At 44.2% G+C, this 20,967-nt stretch overlaps 1 protein-coding gene across 3 annotated transcripts in view; it reads right to left on the bottom strand.

Moving 5' to 3' along the window:
• Positions 1-1,649: 1,649 nt before the first annotated feature.
• The window catches only part of GRAMD2B (GRAM domain containing 2B), a 61,314-nt gene continuing 41,996 nt past the window's right edge, over positions 1,650-20,967 (bottom strand). The window contains exons 6-14 of one of the 3 annotated variants that reach the window (XM_081088906.1): positions 19,637-19,732; positions 16,807-16,878; positions 16,614-16,709; positions 13,271-13,382; positions 12,627-12,749; positions 10,137-10,224; positions 8,650-8,754; positions 7,295-7,388; positions 1,650-2,863 (exon numbers count right to left, since the gene is read on the bottom strand). In XM_081088906.1, coding sequence (XP_080945032.1) covers positions 2,822-2,863; positions 7,295-7,388; positions 8,650-8,754; positions 10,137-10,224; positions 12,627-12,749; positions 13,271-13,382; positions 16,614-16,709; positions 16,807-16,878; positions 19,637-19,732 — 828 coding nt within the window. In that variant the 3' untranslated portion in view covers positions 1,650-2,821. The remainder of the gene's footprint in view (positions 2,864-7,294; positions 7,389-8,649; positions 8,755-10,136; positions 10,225-12,626; positions 12,750-13,270; positions 13,383-16,613; positions 16,710-16,806; positions 16,879-19,636; positions 19,733-20,967) is intronic. The other 2 variants (XM_081088907.1, XM_081088908.1) reach the window with 2 other exon arrangements.

The following is a 20,967-nucleotide window of genomic DNA, read 5'->3' as shown; positions in this document are numbered from 1 at the left end:
GTCCTGGACTGTGAGAGGGTGCAGGTCAAGCTGAGGGACTCCTCCCCTACCCCAGTGCACAAATTTTCATGCACCGGGCCTCTAGTAGTATATAATCATAGATTAAAATGTCAGAATGTATTGGAATAGCATTACAACCAATAATCTCTTTTAAGGCTTATTCTTTTCTGATTCTGTAAGGATAAATATTCAAGCTTTAAGGGGCAAGGTATATGGTAGACATTTGCTATTATTTTAGCCCCTCAGTATCTGAAAACCCTTCCTATGCTAAGATTCTCTACCTTGGTAGCTAGGTGGTAGAGGCTGAAAATCCCAGATGCTTGCTTTCCCATACTTGTAGTTAATATGCAAACATATGACCTGGGTGTCACATTTAGATCCACTTCCACCAGATTTTTTTTTTTAACTGTAATCCTTACCCAAGGATATGTTTTTATTGCTTTTAGAGAGAGAGAGGAATGGGCAAGGAAAGAGAGAGAGATAGCAAGAGAGAGACATCAATGTGAGAGAGAAACATTGATTGGTTGTATCCCATTCACGCCCTAACCAGGTATCAAACCCACAACCTTAGTATGTGCCCTGACTGGGAATGGAACCTACAACCTTTTGGTGTATGGCATGCTGCTCCAACCAACTGAGCCACCTGGCCAGGGCCACTTGCACCAGATTTTGACTTAGGAGCTAGTTATAAAAAATAAAACATGCAGTAAGCACACAATGCAATATACAGATGATGTATTATATTATTGTATAACCTGAAACCTATATAATTTCATTAACCAATGTCACCCCAACACATCCAATAAAAGAGAAAATAAAACAAACAGCAACATACCCAAAGGGGAAAAAAAAAGTACATAAACTAAGTCCAGAAATGAAGCGCTTTCTTTCTCTTTGGAAGAGTCAACTATATGATTGTTGGGGGAGAGGGGAGAACACAAAAAAGTGGCTCCCTTCCAGAGAGTGTGGCTCAGTGGTTGAGCATCAACCTACGAACCAAGAGATCATGATTCAATTCCTGGTCCGGGCACATGCCGGGTTGCGGGCTCAATCCCCAGTGGGGAGTATGCAGGAGGCAGCTAATCAATGTTTCTCTCTCACATTGATGTTTCTCTCTTTCCCCTTCCCTCCTCCCCTTCACTCTCTAAAAAAATCAATAGGAAAATATCCTCTGGTGAGGATAAAAGAAATTAAAAAAGCATTGACATAGAACTTTTATAAAACTGGAATGCTGGACATGAAAACATTATACAAATAATGAATATGGTAACCTGTTATGAGATTATACTACTTGCATGACACAGCAATATACTTTAGAGACATTATTACATTTACTCCTCACAGTGACTTTTTGTTGGTCCTTTCAATAAAATAGCGGGAGGGTGGGGGTGGGGGGAGGAATGGCCAAATATCTTGCTGAAGGTCACACAACTCATAAAATGTGGACCCAGGAATCCAGCATTGGTTTTCTGATTTCAGAGTTTTTTTCTTTCCCTCATATTATTACAACCCAAATTTAAATAATTTTGAGTTCAGAAATGAATACTCAGGAGAAAAGAAGTATGGGTGAGTTGGAAGTAGTAGGGAGGAAGTAAGAAGCAGTTAAAAATATGCCTGTTAAAAGAATTAAGAAATTGACAAAGCACAGTGCTAGCAAGGTGTTTTCACCAATGAGTATTTATTAAAAGCCAGGGTGCACCAGGCACAATTCTTGTCCAGTAGGCTAACAGACACAAATGATGTAACCAATTCACTTATTAGCTTATCTGATTAAATAAAATACATTTCATAGAAATGATTATAAAATGCATTGCAGACAGAAACGGAATACCTTTCATATTACAGATCTTACAGTACCTAAATAATTATTAATAAAAACCAGGCAACCCTATGGTAAATAGAAGTTATCAAACCACCGGTTATTTCTTTAGTCAGCAAAAGCACAAAAGCATTCTGTCGTTATGCTGAAATGGGTTTCAACATTCAATACAGACATCCTTTTTCAAAAGTAACATAGTCCACCTATAATCTTAAAAATTCCATGTTTTTCATCGTGTATCAAATCACATTATACTTTTTGGTTTAAAGATTAGTTTTGGTTTTGAGTAAGCTTATTTAGTATTTCAGTCCCAGGTCTCACAGATTCTTGACTTGGGGCGGGTGAGAATCAGTTCAATTACGTATTAGTTAGAGGGACAAAACAAAATGTGAATGGATGGTTTATTTGCTTTGCCCAATATTTTTGCCAATATTCAATTGAGAAATTAGGATACACAGATGATTTAAACCAGAACATAACAGTAGAAGGAAAAAAAAAAAAAAAGACAAAATGCTGGGGTCATTTCTTTGAAGCAAGCCTGTCCATTAGAGCTCCTTATTGCCCTCGGAGAGTTATGGCTAAATCTTCAGAGGGCCAGCTCCGGGCTGTTGGCACATGATCTATCCCTTAGCTTGAAGGCTGCGGTGTAGGGGAGGGGGGGAGGGACTGACAAGGCACATTGTGGAGTGTTTGCTGACAGTCACGATGGCCACCGAACCACAGTAGTTCACGAGTGTCCACCAGGTCCTCCCGAGATGGGGCTGGTTCCTTCAGGCAGCGACGCGGAACACTTCCTCAGAGAGTCAAGGTCAACTTTTATTGCACAGGAACCAGAATCATTCCCCTCCCCCCTTTCCTGAGCTGGAGACCTCCAAGTGCCTCTCTGCTCCGCTCGCTCCGCTCGCTCCTCCGGCCAGCAGGGAGCACTCGCCGGGTGCCTCCGGGAGCACCTTCTTCAAAGGGAAGCGCGAGGTATCACGTTGGCCCAAGCAGTCTGGTCAGTCAGTCGCCATTCTCAAGCAATTTCTGTAAGTTGTTCTGTATCTTGAAACAATAACAGAGAAGCTCCTGTTATTAAATAGAATGGGGTCTATTAAGGGCATATTTGCTATGGCCTATGTAGTGCTTGAGATTATTAAAAAAACACACACACAACTACCCAGCGGCTAACTTTGGATCGGCCAAGCAAATGCTTTTTAAAGGAATAGAACTGTTAGACAATCCACTTTAAAATGAAAAAAGAGAGGGCTGGGAAAGAAAGCGGCACAAAGATAAAATGTCGGAAGAGACCAAGAGAAAACAGGAGGAAGAACTACACAGCTCAGGAGACACCAGGTGTGATGCAAAGCATTCGGACACAGCAGGGAGCTGGTCCTCACAGAGCCCATTGGATAGTCTGAGACAAACACCACATAATAACGTTTAAAGTTCCGACCCAGCAGCATGGCTCAGCGGTTGAGCGTCAACCTGTGAACCAGAAGGTCAGGGTTTGATTCCCAGTCAGAGCATATGCCTGGGTTGTGGGCTCAATCCCTGGTGTGGGGCGTGCAGGAGGCAGCCGATCAATGATTTTCTCTCATCGTTGATATTTCTATCTCCCTCTCCCTTCCTCTGAAATAAAAAAAATGTATTAAAACAATAGCATTTAACTTTCTTATTAGATATCATACAACATTTCCCAGAAGACTGTGAATTTCACAGGGACAGGGACCATGCCCTATCATTGGGTCTCAAGACTACAGTACAGGGTTGGGCATTAAAAATGTCCTTAGAAAATGTTTGTTGGGTAAACATTTTCTTAAAATAATTCAGAGCAAGACATTCTCACCAGAGAATGGTAGTAAGGAGCACTGAGAAACAGAAGAGAATGTATTCTTTGGGAAAAGAGTCTGTGACGTCCTACAGGCACACGCAGGCTATGTGAAGAGGGAGGGGTTTAACACATCTGTGCCAGGAGCTCCACGCGTGCTCCCCTTCTCCACACACCACCACCCCACAGGCGGGTTTACACAGGAAACCGAGGGCCAGATGCTCTGGAGAGAGACCAGCTGCACAGACAGTAAAGCGAAGAGTAGGGATAAGGACAGAGGTTTGATTCCAGGATATCTGCTCTTCCTCCTGTACTGTTCCACCATGAAGGCCATTTCCAATACTAAGAAAATACGTATTTCCTTTTTTACCCACAAAAGGCATTGCCTTCGTCCTCCACATTCCTACTTCGTGTCTTCCCTACCCATCCCACAGGACAAAGATAAAAGCAGGAGTGGGAAGACAGAACAAGAAATGATTAGATTCCACATACGAGTGCGATCATGTGATACTTGTCTTTCTCTGACTGGCTTATTTCACTTAGCATGATACTCTGGAATCCTAAGAACAAAATAAACTGGTGAACAAAACAGATCCAGAGACACCAAAACAAGCAAGAGACCGCCATGTTTCGGAGGGGAGGTGGGGGGAGGGGAGGAAGAGACTGACCAGGGAATGTATATGCATACGAGCAGAGCCCATGGACAAACACAGGGAGGGGTGGGAGTGGGGAAAAAAGGGGGACATCTGCAATATGTTCAAAAATAAAGATTAAAAAGAAAAAAGAAAAGAAACCAAGAACTGATGTCCAAAATATATAGAACATTCCTACAAAGACAAAAAAAACCCAAAAGTAAAACAAAGGGGATAATTTACAGAACAAAATTCAAAGGGCCAATAAATAAATAAAAAGATGTTCACCTGTGGTGGTAATCAGGAAAATGCAAATAAAAACCATGACGAGACCGGAGTGCCCACTGTTGGGCTGGGTGCAAGGGGCCAGAATGGACAGAGATGCTGCCCCTGGGAAGCATCTGAAGATAGACGGCAGAGGACTGCTCCACCCATTAGGCAGGTGGAAAAGAGGAGGGGTTAAAAATTATTCTTAGATTTCCAACAAGGATGACGGAAGGGCCTTGAGGCCATGAATAGAAATCGGGAAGTTATGCCGGGAGCCGGTCCATCCTTGCTGTTTCAAGGGACCTGGCATATATGGCATACTGTTCTTAATATGTTTGCTCACCTTCTTGGCACTATGTGTTTTAACCAAGGTTGCCTCTCTGAGAAAGGTTGTTTCCCCAAGTAGGGATTTTCCCCTGAAGTTAGGGAGGGAATAAAATCCCTTAACTAAGTGCCAGGCGGGTAATTAATCACGTAAACTACGAACAATCATGCTTAAGCTACATAATCTTTACTCCCTGGAATGGAGATAAGAAACGCCCTAACCTTTGGAATAGAGATTTTTAGGATTGGAATCAACTGGTATAAATACAGTTGTAACAAGACAACAGGACACAGAACTTAGAAGACAGAACCTACACAGAACCTAGAGACAGAAGAACTTCGCTGGAGAGAACATGGCAAAAGATCCTGGACAGAAACTGGCCTCAGAACCTAGAGACAGAACCTAGAGACAGAACCTAGTGAGAGAACATGGCAAAAGATCCTGGACTGAACCTGACTACAGAAATTGGCAAGAGAACCTGACTAGAACCTGATGACTGAACCTGGCTGGAGAACCTGGCTGGAGAGCCTAGCAAGAGAACATGGACACAGAACCTGGCTAGAGATCCTGGCTAGGCTGCTGATCAACTGAACGCTGTCTCTGTGTCATTCCTTCTTCGCCAACTCCGTCCACATCTTTGGGGACCCCTGGACCTGCTGGGGTTGGACCCCAGCAAAGTTACAAGCAGAGCAGGTCAGGAGGCTTGGACAAGAACAGTCCCTGACGGAGGATAGAAGGGAATTGCGGGTCCCGAGTGAAGAAGCTGAGACGGGGCTCCGGTTCCTGCCGCACACGGCTGCCTGTGGTTTCACCAGCAGGCGGCGCTGCACCATCGCCCGACTGCCTCTGGCCGGAGGGGCAGACCGACCCCAAGGAACATGGGTGTGGCCTCGTAACTTCTGCTTCCATTCCTTAGAGTCAGGTGTGCACTTTATAACTTTTTAGAACGTCAACATATGCATTTGACTCTAAACCCACTTTTGTCTGTTTCTGCTTCAGGACAAAGGTTTCTCCAGGAACCCAGCGTGGCCTCGTAGCTGAGTGGCGGGCCTCTGACCGGGCTCCTGTTTTCCTGACTCTTTATAGAATGTGGTGTCCCAGCCAGGCCGGCAGGAGAATGGGAAGTAACACAGGCGAAGGCGGCAGGATTCTGTGTGCTTCTGGTCCAAAGAATTCCGGCATATGCCAGAGGGAGCAAGATACACAATCAAAACCAGCCCACTCACTTGGTCCGCATAGAAGCCCAAACACTGGTCAACATTTCATGACAAAGAAAACTAAAAGTTATCTCAAGTCTCAACAACTACCGTTGTAGAAAGGAAAATAATTCTGCTTGCTACCCCATACCTTCTCTAGGTTGATTTCGATTTAAAAGAGAAAAAGGTTTCAAGTCAGCCGGGAGATACAATGAGGTGATAGGAAGGATCTGGCATGCCCTGGTTTAAGGACAGGAGTTTGGGAACACCTTTGCTCTCCATACTTGAGTGGGTCAATGTTAGGTAACATCTGGTAAAGCAAAACAAACAGTTTGACTCCTTTGTAGTTCATGTTTCTCCCCAAATAAGTGTAACTGCACTGTCATGGGAAGCTACTGGGCACTTGTGGGTTTGAACTGAACACTTAACTCCCCGAACCCTTTCCTTAAGGGTTAGGGTGAGGACAAATTTTTAGAGGGAAAGGGATAAACACATTGACAGGATAAGAAATGTTAATCAGGCTTAACTAGGATATTTCTGGCATGCCTGGCTTTTTCTCCTGTTCGCTCTCCTACTGAGCTCTGAGAATACCAAGAGCATGAGGACAGGCCTGCCCCACAGCTGCCCTCATAGGAAGGTACCTTCAGTGGTACAGGCACATCAGTGCGCGGTCAGCAAGGACTAAGGCTGGATTGTGAGGGGCAGGAGAGCAGGGGGGTTCCAAGCACAACGGACGTCACACAGACCTGCGTCCGATTCCAGGTCTGCCGACTTCCCAGCCTTGTCTCCTTGTGCAAGTTAATAGGAACTTGGATTCTTCTCGGTCACATAGGAACAGGGTCATCCATCTCTCGGGGTTACGACAGGGAATGAATGCAGTAATTTGTGTGTGGCCACCGTGGGCCTGGGTGGAGGTGGGGCTGGGCTCTCGGTTGGGACACTCCCTCCTGGGTCCCTCCCCCAGCCCTGTGTCAGAGGTCACCTGCCCCTGGGCGCTGTGGCACAGAGAACTATTTCTAACCAAGGAGGAAAGCCAGGAGACAGACCAACAAGGAAAATGAGATCGGAACCTATTTCTTGGTGGAAATAAAAAATGGTCTTTCACATTTACCATGTAATCCCCGGGCTGGGTTTGGCCATGTAGGCTGCTTGCTGCACACACCAGCAGGGTTTTAATGTGTAACCACTGATCTATGGCAAGCGGCAGGCCCCGCCACGGCTGCCCCAGCACGGGAAAGAAATCACCTTTTCTAGTTTCATGATGTTCGCGGTGAGCTCCCGGCAGAGGGCCTCTGCGTTTAACTGCACCTGCGACCCCAGGCTGGACGGCGCTGCCTGTCTGCGAGGACAGAGAGAAACATTACCGCGGGCCGGAGCGGCCAAGACGGAAGTGGAAGAAACATCTCTGGCATGTACATGAACAGAAAACCAGGTTATAGCAGAAGAGAGTGAGCATTTAACTTGTTCACATCAGAAAGGCCCTGCAGTAATCCACTCCAGACTGGATGTTTGGGGGCTAATTCTTAACAGTTCAGCTGGAAATCTCTGAAGCTATTTTTGTTTAAGTGGCTGCAATGTGCCTCGGCTTCCAAACAAAAATCAGACAATTATTCTCAAGCCCGTGGTTTCTTCAACCCTTTTTATTAGCTTCCAGTAACCTCTCTATCCCCACCTACAGCATCAATTTGCAAGAACTGTTGCTCTTCTCAGTTGTAGATGTAGCCACTGGTTGGCTGGCAGTGTATGGTCTTTGGAGTCATACAGACTGCATTTGAATCCTGATTCTATTTCAAACTGTAAGACATGAAGCTAATTATTTCTCTGGGTCTCAGTGACCTCATCTGTAAAATGGGAATAGCCGTGATAGGGTACAGTGAGAGAAAATTGTGTTTGTGCATGTGTGCATCCATTCTAATAGAGTCAACAGCACATCGTGTGTACTCTGTGTAGAGGAATCTCCCTACTTTTAGGACATTTGCTAAAAGTATGTTTCCTAATGTGGAATAACACTTTATTTTACTTTTTAGGCAGTACGTCAAAATCCTCATGGGAATGGGTTTAAAGGAAAGCGCTCTCTGTCTGAATAGGTTTAATTAGGTCAGGCATGTAAAATGACTGTGAAGGAAAAATTTCACAGGCACCATCAAGCAATTACTAGTCACGTGGATCTTTATAGTGAGGAAGAGTTTTGTAAATAAATGGGCCAATACAGAGTTATCGGTGATCAGATGTGCTGAGTTACTTGAACTGCTTCTCTCCTATGAATGTCTTGACTCCCTGCCCTTTCAGCTAAACTTTCATGTTTTAATAAATGGGCCAAGGGCACAACTGAGTCTCAGGATAAAAGAACAAGATAATGTACAATTAGGCTTGTTTCTTGCCTCATCACTGGCAACACTATGGCAACTCAAGAACATGCACAGTCAGGTCATTCATTTCTGGGACCTTCCCACCTCTGTATTCCCCATGTATACACTTAAAATATCTCATACAAAATGTATGCTTAATTAATATTTGCTAAGAAGGTTGCTAAACTCAGGTCAGACATCCTACTAATCTGAATAGCAAGCAGATGCTAGCGCAGGAGGGACATGTCTTACTCAGCGTGATGGGTGTCCAGAATGGAGGTCAGTGACCCCAGCTGCTCCTCCAGGGTGTTAATTCTGTATCGCATGTAGAAGGTCGAGAGGATTAGCGCACAGACACTGGAAAGGAAAACAAGAGAAATCTCAGTGGTCAACGGCCAGGCCCTGATGTTCACAAAATAAACTCAGAGACAGCCCTGGTCGGTGTGGCTAAGTGGTCAGATCGTAGGCCTACACACACACAAGGGTCTTGGGTTTGATTCCCAGTCGAGGGCACATATCTGGGTTGCAGGTTTGATCCCGCTCATTCGGGAGGCAACCAATCGATATCTCTCTCTTAACATGAATGTTTCTCTCTCTCTACCTCCCTCCCTCCCTCCCTCCCTTCCACTCTCCTTCTCTTCCTCTAGAAATTAATGGGAAAAATATTTCAGGTGAGGATTAACAAGAAAAAACAAAATAAAACAATAACTCAGAGCCAACTGTCCATTCTTTGAGGCAAAGTATTTTCTAAAACAACTTGGCCAAAGAGATTTTAAAAAAGATCTTTCTTCAAAGGTAGATGCTTGCCACAAAACTTTAGAGCTATCAGGGATTTAAAATTCTTTAGCCCAAGTTCCTCAACTTACAAGAGATTCTAATAGGCTTTCCCAGGCCACCCCCGAGGCTCCTCCTTCCCCTGGCGCTGCCTCCCTCACTAGAAGGGCCCGGCCCAGCCTGTGAGTGCCCAGTCTTGTTCTCTGGTGACTCACAGATTCCCTGCTTTATCTGGCAACCAAACTGGGCCTGTCCTCCTTGGTGTGAGGAAGAGCCCAGAACTGGGTCCGGCTATTTTCAGAACCACTGATTACAGACTGGAAGTGAGGGGGAAGTTAAGTCAATGCCTATGTTTTCAATCAAGGGGATGACATTTTCAAGTCGTTTTGGCCTCTAGCCAGAGAACATGGGTTGGATGGAAAATAAACAATCAGGACAAAGATGCTTCATTGTAATTTCCCAGCCAATAGCATTCACTCAGCCCTTAGTCCTCCGCTGGATTTGGCACAATCAGTTTGCTTTTCCTTCCTCCCTCTTTTCACTTTTTAAATGAGAAAGGGATGAACATGAAAATGTGACCGAAGCTGCAATAGGCGACAGAAACCATGGAAGAAAAGATTTGGGTCCCATTAGAGACACCTGAGATTTACAGGGGCTCTTGGCAACGTGAGAAGATGATTCCTTTCAGAACTGAATCATTTAAAAAATATTTATTTTTATTGATTTCAGAGAGGAAGGGAGAGGAGAGAGAGATAGGAACATCAATGATGACAGAGAATCATTGATCAGCTGCCTCCTGCATGCCCCACACGGGGGATGGAGCCCACAACCTGGGCATGTGCCTTGACCATGAATCAAAACCTGACCTTCTGGTTCACAGGTCGACGCTCAACCACTAAGCCATGCCATCCGGGCGAGAACTGAATCATTTCCTGAAGTCACTTCTAATAAATTCATTTACTTACACAACTGCATAGAATATAAGAATATGGCGGAGAGTCGGACGATTCTGAGACTTCACTTTGTGTAAGATTCCAATGGATTCTGACTGACCTGTTGAGTAGAAAACAAAAAGTGACAGTTTTAAAACACGTTCTTCCAGCAATATTGCTATGGGGAAGAGGTACTTGAAACAGATAATTATTCCCAAGTATAGAAATCAAGGCAAATACTAACAGAAGCTTCCCGGTGTCATTTTAACCAGTAGCTACAATTCCTTCCAAACGTTCCCTTCAGTCCATATTTACTGAGGGCCCCCTCTGCATTAAGCATTGTTGGAGGGAATGGTGAATCATCTAGATACCATCCTTGTCCTCATACCAGTACAACTGGTAACTGGTTATTAGAATAACTTGTGGCCCAGTGCACCGATTCGTGCACATTGAAAGGAAATTAATTAGAAGAAATATTTTAATATTGCTATTCTCCCTTTCTCTATAATAGAAGTGTCAGAGATGAAAGAATATTAGTAAAATGTTTATGAAAATAACAACTGATAAATTGATTAAACTTATTCTAATATCTCCCTGTATACCACATTAAGAGTAAAAACACTTTCAGAGTGCTTGCCTAATTTCCCTTGTGATGAAGTATTTAGAACTTTAACTTTAACGTCATATGCTCTTCAAACTCGAGAGAAAGCAACATATAACTGACCATGTGCGAAAACGGGTTTAGGTAGGAATATTCCTACTCTGTCTAGAGTTTGTCCTTGTGATTTAATAATAGTTATCGCAATTGCTGGCATCATGGGAAACTGTCTTTGAATTAATTTAAATGGGAGGCCAGTGTCAGATGGGGACAAATCATTTCTTGGAATCAGAACAACCTCTCCTTAACTCGCAGATCCAGTTAATATTTCAGCTTCGATTATGTTAGGTCGCAATCTTTTGATAATAAACCATTACAAAGACCCCATTTACTATTAAGATTTCTCAGTAGCATGATGATTGCACGTACTTTCAATTTTAATTTATGACACGGCATTCCCGAAGGAGTAATACTAGTAAGCAATTCGATGAGAAAATTTTCTTTTTGGCATCATCTGTTGAATCGATGGAATCATCACTCAAATATGTGTGAACATCTCCATTGAGTACATCCAAAATTTCTTCATTTAATTTATGAATGTGCTCATTTTGAGGACAAAGAATCTGACATGTAACAGTCATTCTACCACAACTATGTTAAAAAACAACCAAATTCACGATCAACAATGACAGATCAAAACACACATGTGCGATTGGTGCCAGTGAGAGCTTTATATGTATTGCGCATGTGCGAGTCAATGTTTATTTTTAAATTGCCAGTGTGTGTCATATGTACCAGTCGTTCGGTTGGTCGGACGGCCATAAAGGCCGATCACTTAGCCTTTTATATATATAGACTAGAGGCCTGGTGCACAAAATTTTGTGCACTCAGAGGGGTCCCTCAGCCTGGCCTGTGCCCTCTCGCAGTTTGGGACCCCTCGGGGGATGTCCACCTGCTGGCTTAGTTAGCTGCAGTTAGCTGGCTGCAGTTAGACTCTTTAGTGCTGCTGAGGAGGCGGGAGAGGCTCCCATCACCACCGCTGTGCTGGCAGCCGTCAGCCTGGCTTGTGGCTGAGCAGAGCTCCCCCTGTGGGAACGCACTGACCACCAGGGGGCAGCTCCTGCATTGAGTGTCTGCCCCCTGGTGGTCAGTGTGTGTCATAGTGACCAGTCATTCCCAGTCATTCTGCTGTTAGGGTCAATTTGCATATCACCCTTTTATTATATAGGATAGAGGCCTGGTGCATGGGTGGGGGCCAGCTGGTTTGCCCTGAAGGGTATCCTGGTTCAGGGTGGGGGTCCTGCTGGGGTGCCTGGCCAGCCTGGGTGAGGGGCTGAGGGCTGTTTTCAGGCTGGCCATGGCTGCGGGCTGGAAGCAGGTATCTAGGATTTATTTATCTTCTATAATTGAAACTTTGTAGCCTTGAGCGGAGCTCAGGGCCGGCAGGGCAGGTGGGAAGCTTGGCTTCCTCCATTGCTGGGGGTAACCCAAGCCTCCTGCTTGCTCAATCTCCGTGGTTGCTGCCATCTTAGTTGGATTAATTTGCATATTTGCTCCTGATTGGCTTGTGGGCATGGCGGAGGTATGGTCAATTTTCATGTTTCTCTTTTATTAGATTAGATTAGTACATAAGAAATAATTCATTAATTTGAGTTTTAACAGCATTTTTTTGAATCACAATCTCAAAGTATTCTGAGTAACAGAGGGGCTTCCATGAAGGCTGTTCACCTTTATATCCCCCACAGTAAAGCAGAGGACTTAGCAATGTTAGTTGAATGAATAAATAAATTAATATGCAAAAACCTACAACAGGAAAGGAGGGGGGGGGGGATATGAAAGGCAGCCATGAAGTGAAATGTGAGGGCCCTTTAAAAGTTACAAGCAGATCTTCCACCCCCTGCCCCTGCCCCCAATCTGCTCCTCACCGTGTGCAGGGAGACTCTTGGCTTTGCCTTCAGGTGCTCTGTTCATCTGGACATCTGTCCTCGTTGGCTTTGCTTCTCCTTTGGAGACACTGAGGACTGTCTGGGATTCTGTCACATGGAAATCTGTCAGGCCAAACAGGGCTGGATAAGTACTCTCCTCAAAACATTGAAAATGTAGTATCAACCACAAAAGCAAACCAAGCTCTCAACGTGCACAATGACCAAGTACATAAATGGATCTTCTCCTAAGCTGGTTGAATGGCTGGAGATTCAATGATGGAGCAATTAAGTAATAAAATAATATAAGGACGGTCTGTCTTTACCCCACGGACTCATGGAGATGATTCAGCTGTAACAATTCATAATATTCTCAAAAGAGGGAAGGAAACAGTATGCTTCTCTCTTTCAATCAACCTAGTATTATGTTGATTTATGAGAAATTTATTAAATATGCATAAATGGAAATGGAATTTTACCACATAGGCACATCCGTGTGCTGGAACTTTCCCCAGATTCCCTTCCCAGTTGTTAACTAGGAAGACAACGGGTGCTTTGTGGTTGGTTTTGTTTTGTGTTTTTAAGGGGTGGGATGAAGATGTTTTGTGGAGAATGAAAAGTTAGTCAAGATACAGAACTTTCCAGACCTCTGGAGTTCTCGGACTCGGGCGTCTGCGAGCCGGAGCTGCTGTAGCCTCCCAGGTCTTGCCTCCTTTGTTGAACCACTCCATCCAGATCTGAGAACTCGTCGTTGAAATCCTGCAGGGAAGTAATGACATGGAGAGAGGCCATTTCCTCTATGAAGAAGGCAGGCCTTTGCAGGCCCCAGCCTTTTTCCTTAGGCCTGACCTATAAAATAAGGAAAGGAAGGAAGGATTTCCCCAAACTACTGGGATTTTCCCTACAGATCACTGGGTATCTGCTTCCTGAAACCGAGATTCTTCCGGGCAGTGAGAATTCTATCAACAACAGTGGCCAACTTGCTTGAAACAACAAATGTCTAGAAAAACACTGGAATGCTGATGACTGAAAAGCTGCAGAAGCCTCACTTAGCACTTTATGATGAGAAAGTGACTGAAATAGACATATATAAAAGAAAAATGTAGACAGGAAGATCTAAATGCATGTTTGAATATGCAGATACAGAGAAAGGTATTCTTCAATTATAGTTTTTAAAAAAAGGTGTTGGATAATGATCAACATAATTTGATGAACAAGAATAGATTGATCTAGAGACAAATGGTAGGGGAGGGGGGGTTAGAGAGCAACCAAAGGACTGTATGCATGCATATTATCATACCCAATGGACACAGACACCGAGGGCTTGCCCGGGGTGGGAATGCCTGGGGGGTGAGGGGTGAGGGCGGGGTCAATTGGGGAAAAAGGAGACATATATAAAACTTTAGACAATAAAAGGAAAAAAAAAAGGTATTGGAAACAGACAAGGGCAAATGGCTTTAACAAATTAGACCCTGAAAGGAAAACTTTAGTTTTTTTTTTCCCTTCACTAAATCAAAACAGGGTCAGCAATATTACATGTAAATTACAGAAGCGTGATAAGGGAGTGGGAAGTAGGGGAAACGTGGAGTCCCAGCCATTCCCCCCATGTGCTTCGGAACCAAAGACCAGGCTGTCACTGAAACACGCTGGGAAGGCACCGTGTGCTGAGCACTCTACAGTCTAGTCAGCTGTCAAATGAAGAAGAGACTCGTCTTGTAAGCAAGTTGCCAACCTTCCACCTTCAACTAGCTGTCTTTGGGTCATTTCAGTGTCATGCAAGATTTTTATAGGGAACGAAAATGGAAAAAATTCAAGTCTCTTCAACGTAATGACTATGTATTGAATGCCTGTCATGTATGAGGCAGCAGGCAAAGCCCCTTACACAGAAGATTGCACTTAACCTTCACAGCCACTTTGTGGGGTTGGCATTGTGCTAGATGAGGAAACGGAGGAGAGCAGTTACAGAGCCCGTCCGATGGCATAGCTCAGCGGGGTGGAGCCAGATTTCAAACCAGACTTGTTGGATTCTAAGTCATAGGCGCTTAATTCTATTTTGTACTACTTTTTAAAAGTTTTAGAAAAGGTTTATAGAAGTTTTTTTTAAAAAAATTGAGATAAAAATTCACAACATAAAATTCACCATTTTAAGTGTACTATTTAGTCATTTTTAGAAAATTCACAATGTTGTGCAACCATCACCACTATCGTGTTTCAGAACATTATTATCAGCCTGCCAAAAAGAAACCTTTACCCATTCCCAGTCACTCCCAATTTTCCCTCTCCCTCATTCTTTGGCAGACGCTGATCTAGTTTCCATCCATATGGATTTGCCTATTTGGAACATTTTGTAAAAATGGAATTATACAATATTGTGGCCTTTTGTGTCTGACTTTTTTCACCTGGCATGTTTTCAAGGATCACCCACGTTGTAGTGTGTAACAGTAATTCATCATTACTTTTTAGGAAAAGAATATTCCATTGTGTGAATAGATGACTTTTTGTTTATTCATTCATCAATCAGTGGGCATTAAGTTTGTTTCCACTTTTTTGCTATTATGAATAACTAGAGGTCTGGTGATAGATTTGTGCACTGGTGGGGTCCCTCGATCTGGCCTGGGGGGATTGGGCCGAAAACAGCTCTCTGACATCCCCTGAAGGGTCCCGGATTGCAAGACGGTGGTTCTCAGGTGACACACCCGGAATCGGGCTCCCTGCTCTCTGGGTCTGTGATGCGGGTGAAGCCGATTTGGGGCCAACAGTGCCCCAGCAGTGACCTAACCCATGGCAGATTCCATGAGGAATCAGGCTCCCTCCTCTACTGGTTGAAGTGTCTGCCCTCTGGTGGTCATTGAGCATCATAGCTACCAGGCAAACAGGCGAATGGCTGGATGGGCGCTTAGGCTTTTATATATATAGATAGCTATGATCATTCTTGCTCAAGTTTTTGTGTGAATATATTTTCAATCTTACTACTTTCTGAATAGCTCTCAAAAAACAAGATTTGTAGATCTTGAAACCATGGGCTCATAGCACTTCACCAAAGGTATTTCAACATTTAACAATAATCAATTTAGGAATAATCAATTGAATCATATGGCTAGGACTCTCCTGGGCCAGCTTACACCATCACAGGTCTACATCGTGTACAAATGGGGGGACTTACTCCCCACAGGAGGTTTAGTTGGTAGTCACCAAAGTCTAAAGGAACCAAATAATCTCTACCTTTCACTTGGGCATTATAGCTTTCTATATATATATATAAAATTTATATTTATATATTGATTGATTGATTTCAGAGAGGAAGGAGAGAAAGAGAGAGATAGAAACATCAATGATGAGAGGGTATCATTGATTGGCTGCCTCCTGCATACCCCCAACTGGGGATCAAGCCCGCAACCCCAGCATGTGCCCTTGACCAGAATCGCACCCGGGACCCTTCAGTCCACAGGCCTATGCTCTATCCACTGAGCCAAACTGGCTAGGGCTATAGCTTTATTTTTTAAGTTATTTCTAGGTATTGCTCATCTTCTCCATTAAGCTGGCTGTCAAGTCTTTGAAGGCAAGAACTAGGCTAGATTTTTCCTGATGTCCTTAAAGCATGTCCTAGCACGGAACCTTCAACACAGAAGACATCCAACTGTTTGTGGGATGAATCATGCCCCACCCCAAGTAGATTGGTGAATCCTTCTAAAATAACACTGACAAGCAAACGAGCAAGACTTTATGAATATCTCTGGTGACCAGTCATCCCAAGGCAGCCCACTACCGGGTTTCTTTTCCTTTACAGGACAACCCTTCAATTCCTTGAAAAAAGTTTATGACCCCCTATGGCCATCCTCTTCTTCAGGACACAGATGCCCTGTTTCTTCGTCTTGTCTTAACTATTACGGCCCTAAGTTCCTCCTGCACCCTGGTCATGGCGGAAGGAGACACGTAGTTGCATCACATATTCCCTTTCTTTTGCATTTAGACATTATGTAGGCAACTCACCAGAGGCAGAGATGAAGGGCGGTCTGTCCGGAAGCGGTCTGCCCGGAAACTGTTTTCAAGAGATGACGGGTTGGGACTGTTACCAACACTTGTATTCTGCAATGATTGAAACAAAATGAAACACCAGGTTAACTACGGGACTGTAAGAAGCACGGAAGACAGATGAGTCACTGGGGCTCGGCAATGTACTCACATCTAAGTGTCCACACACGGATTTGAGTAGTTTATAAGTGGAATCTCTGGAGAGGAGGGAGACAAATATGTACTGAAAACGAAACAGAGTAATTAATAACAGACACTGCCTGATGAGAAGGGAGTATTCAGACTTCAAACATTTCTTTGTATATCTTTTTTTTTCACTTTAAATGATACAGACCATTCTCTGGTCCATATCCTCATCCTGCTCACCCACACATTCAGTTCTTATTCTACTCCCGCACTAAAGGAAATATACTCCCCAACAATAGCAACAAAACCCTCAAACTCAATTGAAGTAATGGACAAACATAGAGAAAAATGAAGGCTCCAATACCCTGAGAAAGGCGCCCCACATCAGCACCAGCAGGAAAAGACCTGGGCATTAAGAAAGGGCTGGTGATATGTACTAGACCCTCTCCACCTCCTCTTTTGTTTGCTGGTTTAGGCATCTAGCAGTTCCTGAGGGTCTGCTTTTTCTGTGCTGACCTCGCTTTCCACTGAAAATTTCCCAGGGGCTCTAATAGGCTTGTTCTTTTTCAAGCCACTTCCAGATCCTTCTTGTACAAATATGGAGATTTCTGCAGAGGGTACTTGTAAGTGAGTTATGGGAAAGAAGTAAAATCAGAGCCAGACAAGTAATTTGGAGACCAATGACATAAGGAAAAATGATTTTACCCTAAACAGTATGCTGAGAAAAATATTAAAACTCACTCCTTCTCCATGTATTTGAGCCATATAATCTTTCCAGGCTCACTTTCCAAATTTTGTGATTACCCCTCTTATTCAACTCACCCATTAAAGAAACTGATACAATTTCCAATACGATCTATATATATAAAAGCCTAAGCAACTGGCCGACTGGCCAGTAGGTATGACGCGCACTGACCATCAGGGGGCAGATGCTCAATGCAGGAGCTGCTGAGCGACAGCAACTTTGCAGAGTGCCCTCTCGCACTCTGGGACCCCTGGGGGATGTCGGACTGCTGGTTTCGGCCCGATCCCCACAGGCCAGGCTGAGGGACCCCACCTGCTGGAGGGACCCCACTCACTCCGCAGATGCCCTTTGAGCCCCAGTGCTGCTCCAGGTGCGGCCAGCCGGGGAGGTTAATGGGAGGTTGGCTCCAGGGCATGTCTGGCCCGTCTCGCCCAGTCCCGCCCCACCAGCCACCTTCTAATTAATTTCCTTTCATGTGCACGAATCCATGCACCGGGTCTCTAGTATAATATAATTCAGTATGATATCCCAAAGTAGTTAACATTATAGGGTCTGGCATTAGCCAGACCCAGTTGTAAATTTTGGCTCTGACACGGAGTAGGCGACATTGGGCAAATTGCTTACTTAGGCCCTCTTAGGTTCAGTTTTCTTAACAATATCTACCCCCAAAAGGGTGGTAGGGTAGAATAAATGGGAAAACATAAGGAAAGTATTTAGCATATGCTTGGCAAGAAGTACTTGATGCTTAATAGCCATTAGTTTATCTAAATATTTTTTCAAAAATAGGTATTAACATATTTTCTAGCTCATCTTTCCCTCTTCAACTATCCAGTATGGTTACAAATGGAATGTGGCTTTTGTGCTTTCATAGAAATAGTAGGCAAAGTATTAAAAAATAATTTCAAGTGAAATATGGGTAACCAAAATATTCCACTCCCTCTCTCTACCCAAGCTGAAATAAACACCTCTCAGTGAAAATATTTCTGGTTGCACATGACTGTAGCATCACAACAGTCAACAACAGCTTGAGAATTCCTGTACAGAAGTGGGATAGAGCCCAGCCTGTGTGGTTCAGTGGTTGAGCATTGACCTATGAAACGAGAGGCACCTGGAGGACTCGAGACCCAGTAGGGGATGTGCAGGGGGCAGCTGATCAATGATTCTGTCTCATTGGTGTTTCTATCTCTCTCTCCCTCTCACTTCATCTCTGAAATCAATAAAAGTATCCTATATAATAAAAGGCTAATATGCAAATAGAGTGAATGGCAGAATGACAGGTCGCTATGACGTGCACTGACCACCAGGGGGCAGACGCTCAATACAGGAGCTGCCTCCTGGTGGTCAGTGTGCTCCCACAAGGGGAGGGCCGCTCAGCTAGAAGCCGGGCTCACAGCTGGGGAGTGCAGCAGTGCTGGCGGGAGCCTCTCGGGGGCCGCTTGGGGGATGTCCACCTGCCAGCTTAGGCCTGCTCCCTAAGGGGTCGGGAGGGTGCAGGCCGGGATGAGGGACACCCGAACTCTCAAGTGCACAAATGTCGTGCACCGGGCCTCTAGTATTTAATAAAAAAAGTGGTACAGGTAAGGCAACCTGGAAGCCAAGAGGGGCCAGGAACTGGTCTGAATTTGGGCGCGCATAACAAGCACACGTTTTAGGTATTTGGGATGCCTTTGGAGAGGTCCCATCTGAGGTTATGGGGCGGCTGGCCACCCCCACTGCAGGGATTCCTCAGTGTCCCCCGCCCCACCCTGTCAACAAGGTGGGGATGGTTGTTGTTTTAAATCATGTTAAAGACACTGAACATCAACTTAGCCTGACCTAACAGATGTTAGGGAAAGGGAAGTTCGGAACAAATTTTATTTTTTTGACCTCGGTCAAGCAAATATAAATAAGTCAGCGGGAAATTAAAAATTGGCAACAATGATATTAGAAGAAATCATCTTGTGAGGGGAAACAACACTACAGGCTAGGATTTTACAAATCAGTCTTACATATACTTGGCGATTCCCTGTGGGAGATAATGATATTTATGGTCCAGCGTCTTGGTCTCAGCAGGAGGGAAGGGAGAGCAGAGCAGGATGGAGCAAGGTGCCCTGCCCTGGGGCATACTCACCTTGTCTGTGACCGTCGCTATAATTAGGGCATTTGGCACCAGAAGCGCAGTTTTGGTTTTCTTTATCAGGGTTACGGAGAAAGCCGGAATAGAGATCTGAAACAGAAGCCCTGCATTAACACACTGGTTAAGACTTCACAGAACAACACTTCAAGTTTTCCTGTTAAAGGAAAAAACAGACGGATAACAAATCAGCAGCAGGCTCTCTGGGACCCACGGAAAGTCCATCTTAAAGAGTGGCCTGGGTGTGTCCCTGAGCTCCTTAAGCTGTTGTTAATGCAAAGCCAGGGAATAAATCGGGATCATCAGTCCCACTGAACAGCTTCCTGGGAAACCTTTATCTTTAGACTTGGGACTAGAACGCAAAATTTACATGCATGCTAAAGATAAGCCCCAGGCTCTAAAGAAGGTTGCTTTTGCAGGCTAATCTCCCATACCCCCCTGTCCTCTGTCTCAGGCACATGTGGGTAGGTAAAATGTTGAAAAGCACTGGTGTAATACCATTACTGGACAGAAAGTCTGGAACTTGAATTCTCAGCTCGGTTCTGCTACTGCCTATATGACCTCCTCTACCTGATGAGTTATCCTTTCCAGGCCTCAGTTTCCTGATCTGTAAAATGGGGTTAGTTTTATCTACTTCCCAGGATGTTCTGTGGATTAAATGAGATAATGCATGGAAAATGCCTAGCACTCAATGACACTGTCCTTCATTTCCTCATGTGCCTCATGTAAAGAGGATGGGTGAAGTAGAAGAACTCTAATTTCCTTTCTGGTTCAAACAATAAAGAATAACAATGACGACTGTAGCAGCTGCTATTAATACCTATTTACAGGTGATAATGCCACTTAATTATGACCTTCCTGTAAAGTAGATATTCTGAGAGATAAGGACATCTGTGTAGCGAGGCGTATGACTTGCTTAAGGTCATAAATATAGTAAGTTACAAAGACAGAATCCGAACAAATCTTATCCCAAGTGTAGTTCTTTTTCCGTACAATATGCTACAAGAACGTGTCAGATGCCACAAAGAATAGTCGATGCTCCTGACACTTTTATGTTATAGCTGCATCCCTTCAACCCGGTTTGGTTTTCAGGGATCACATCACTTTGATCTCTGAAAACAGTTACACACACACCCATGGCAGAAAGAATGTGACCCGAACCTCTCTCTGTGCACCCACTCACTTGAACATGGATTTTGCAAAAATGCTTTATATATTCTGAAAGAGATCGAGGTCAATGGGGAAAAGGAGGTGCTTCAGTTAATACTGGCAATTTAAAGGAAGGAAAACCCACGCTTTTTATGGTGACTATTTGCATTCACACTTAG

Source organism: Myotis nattereri (assembly GCF_964212035.1).
Source record: "Myotis nattereri genome assembly, chromosome: 4".
NCBI classification, from domain to species: Eukaryota; Metazoa; Chordata; class Mammalia; order Chiroptera; family Vespertilionidae; genus Myotis; species Myotis nattereri.
Note: the sequence above shows the minus strand (reverse complement) of the source record. Positions and strands in the feature narration are given on the sequence as shown.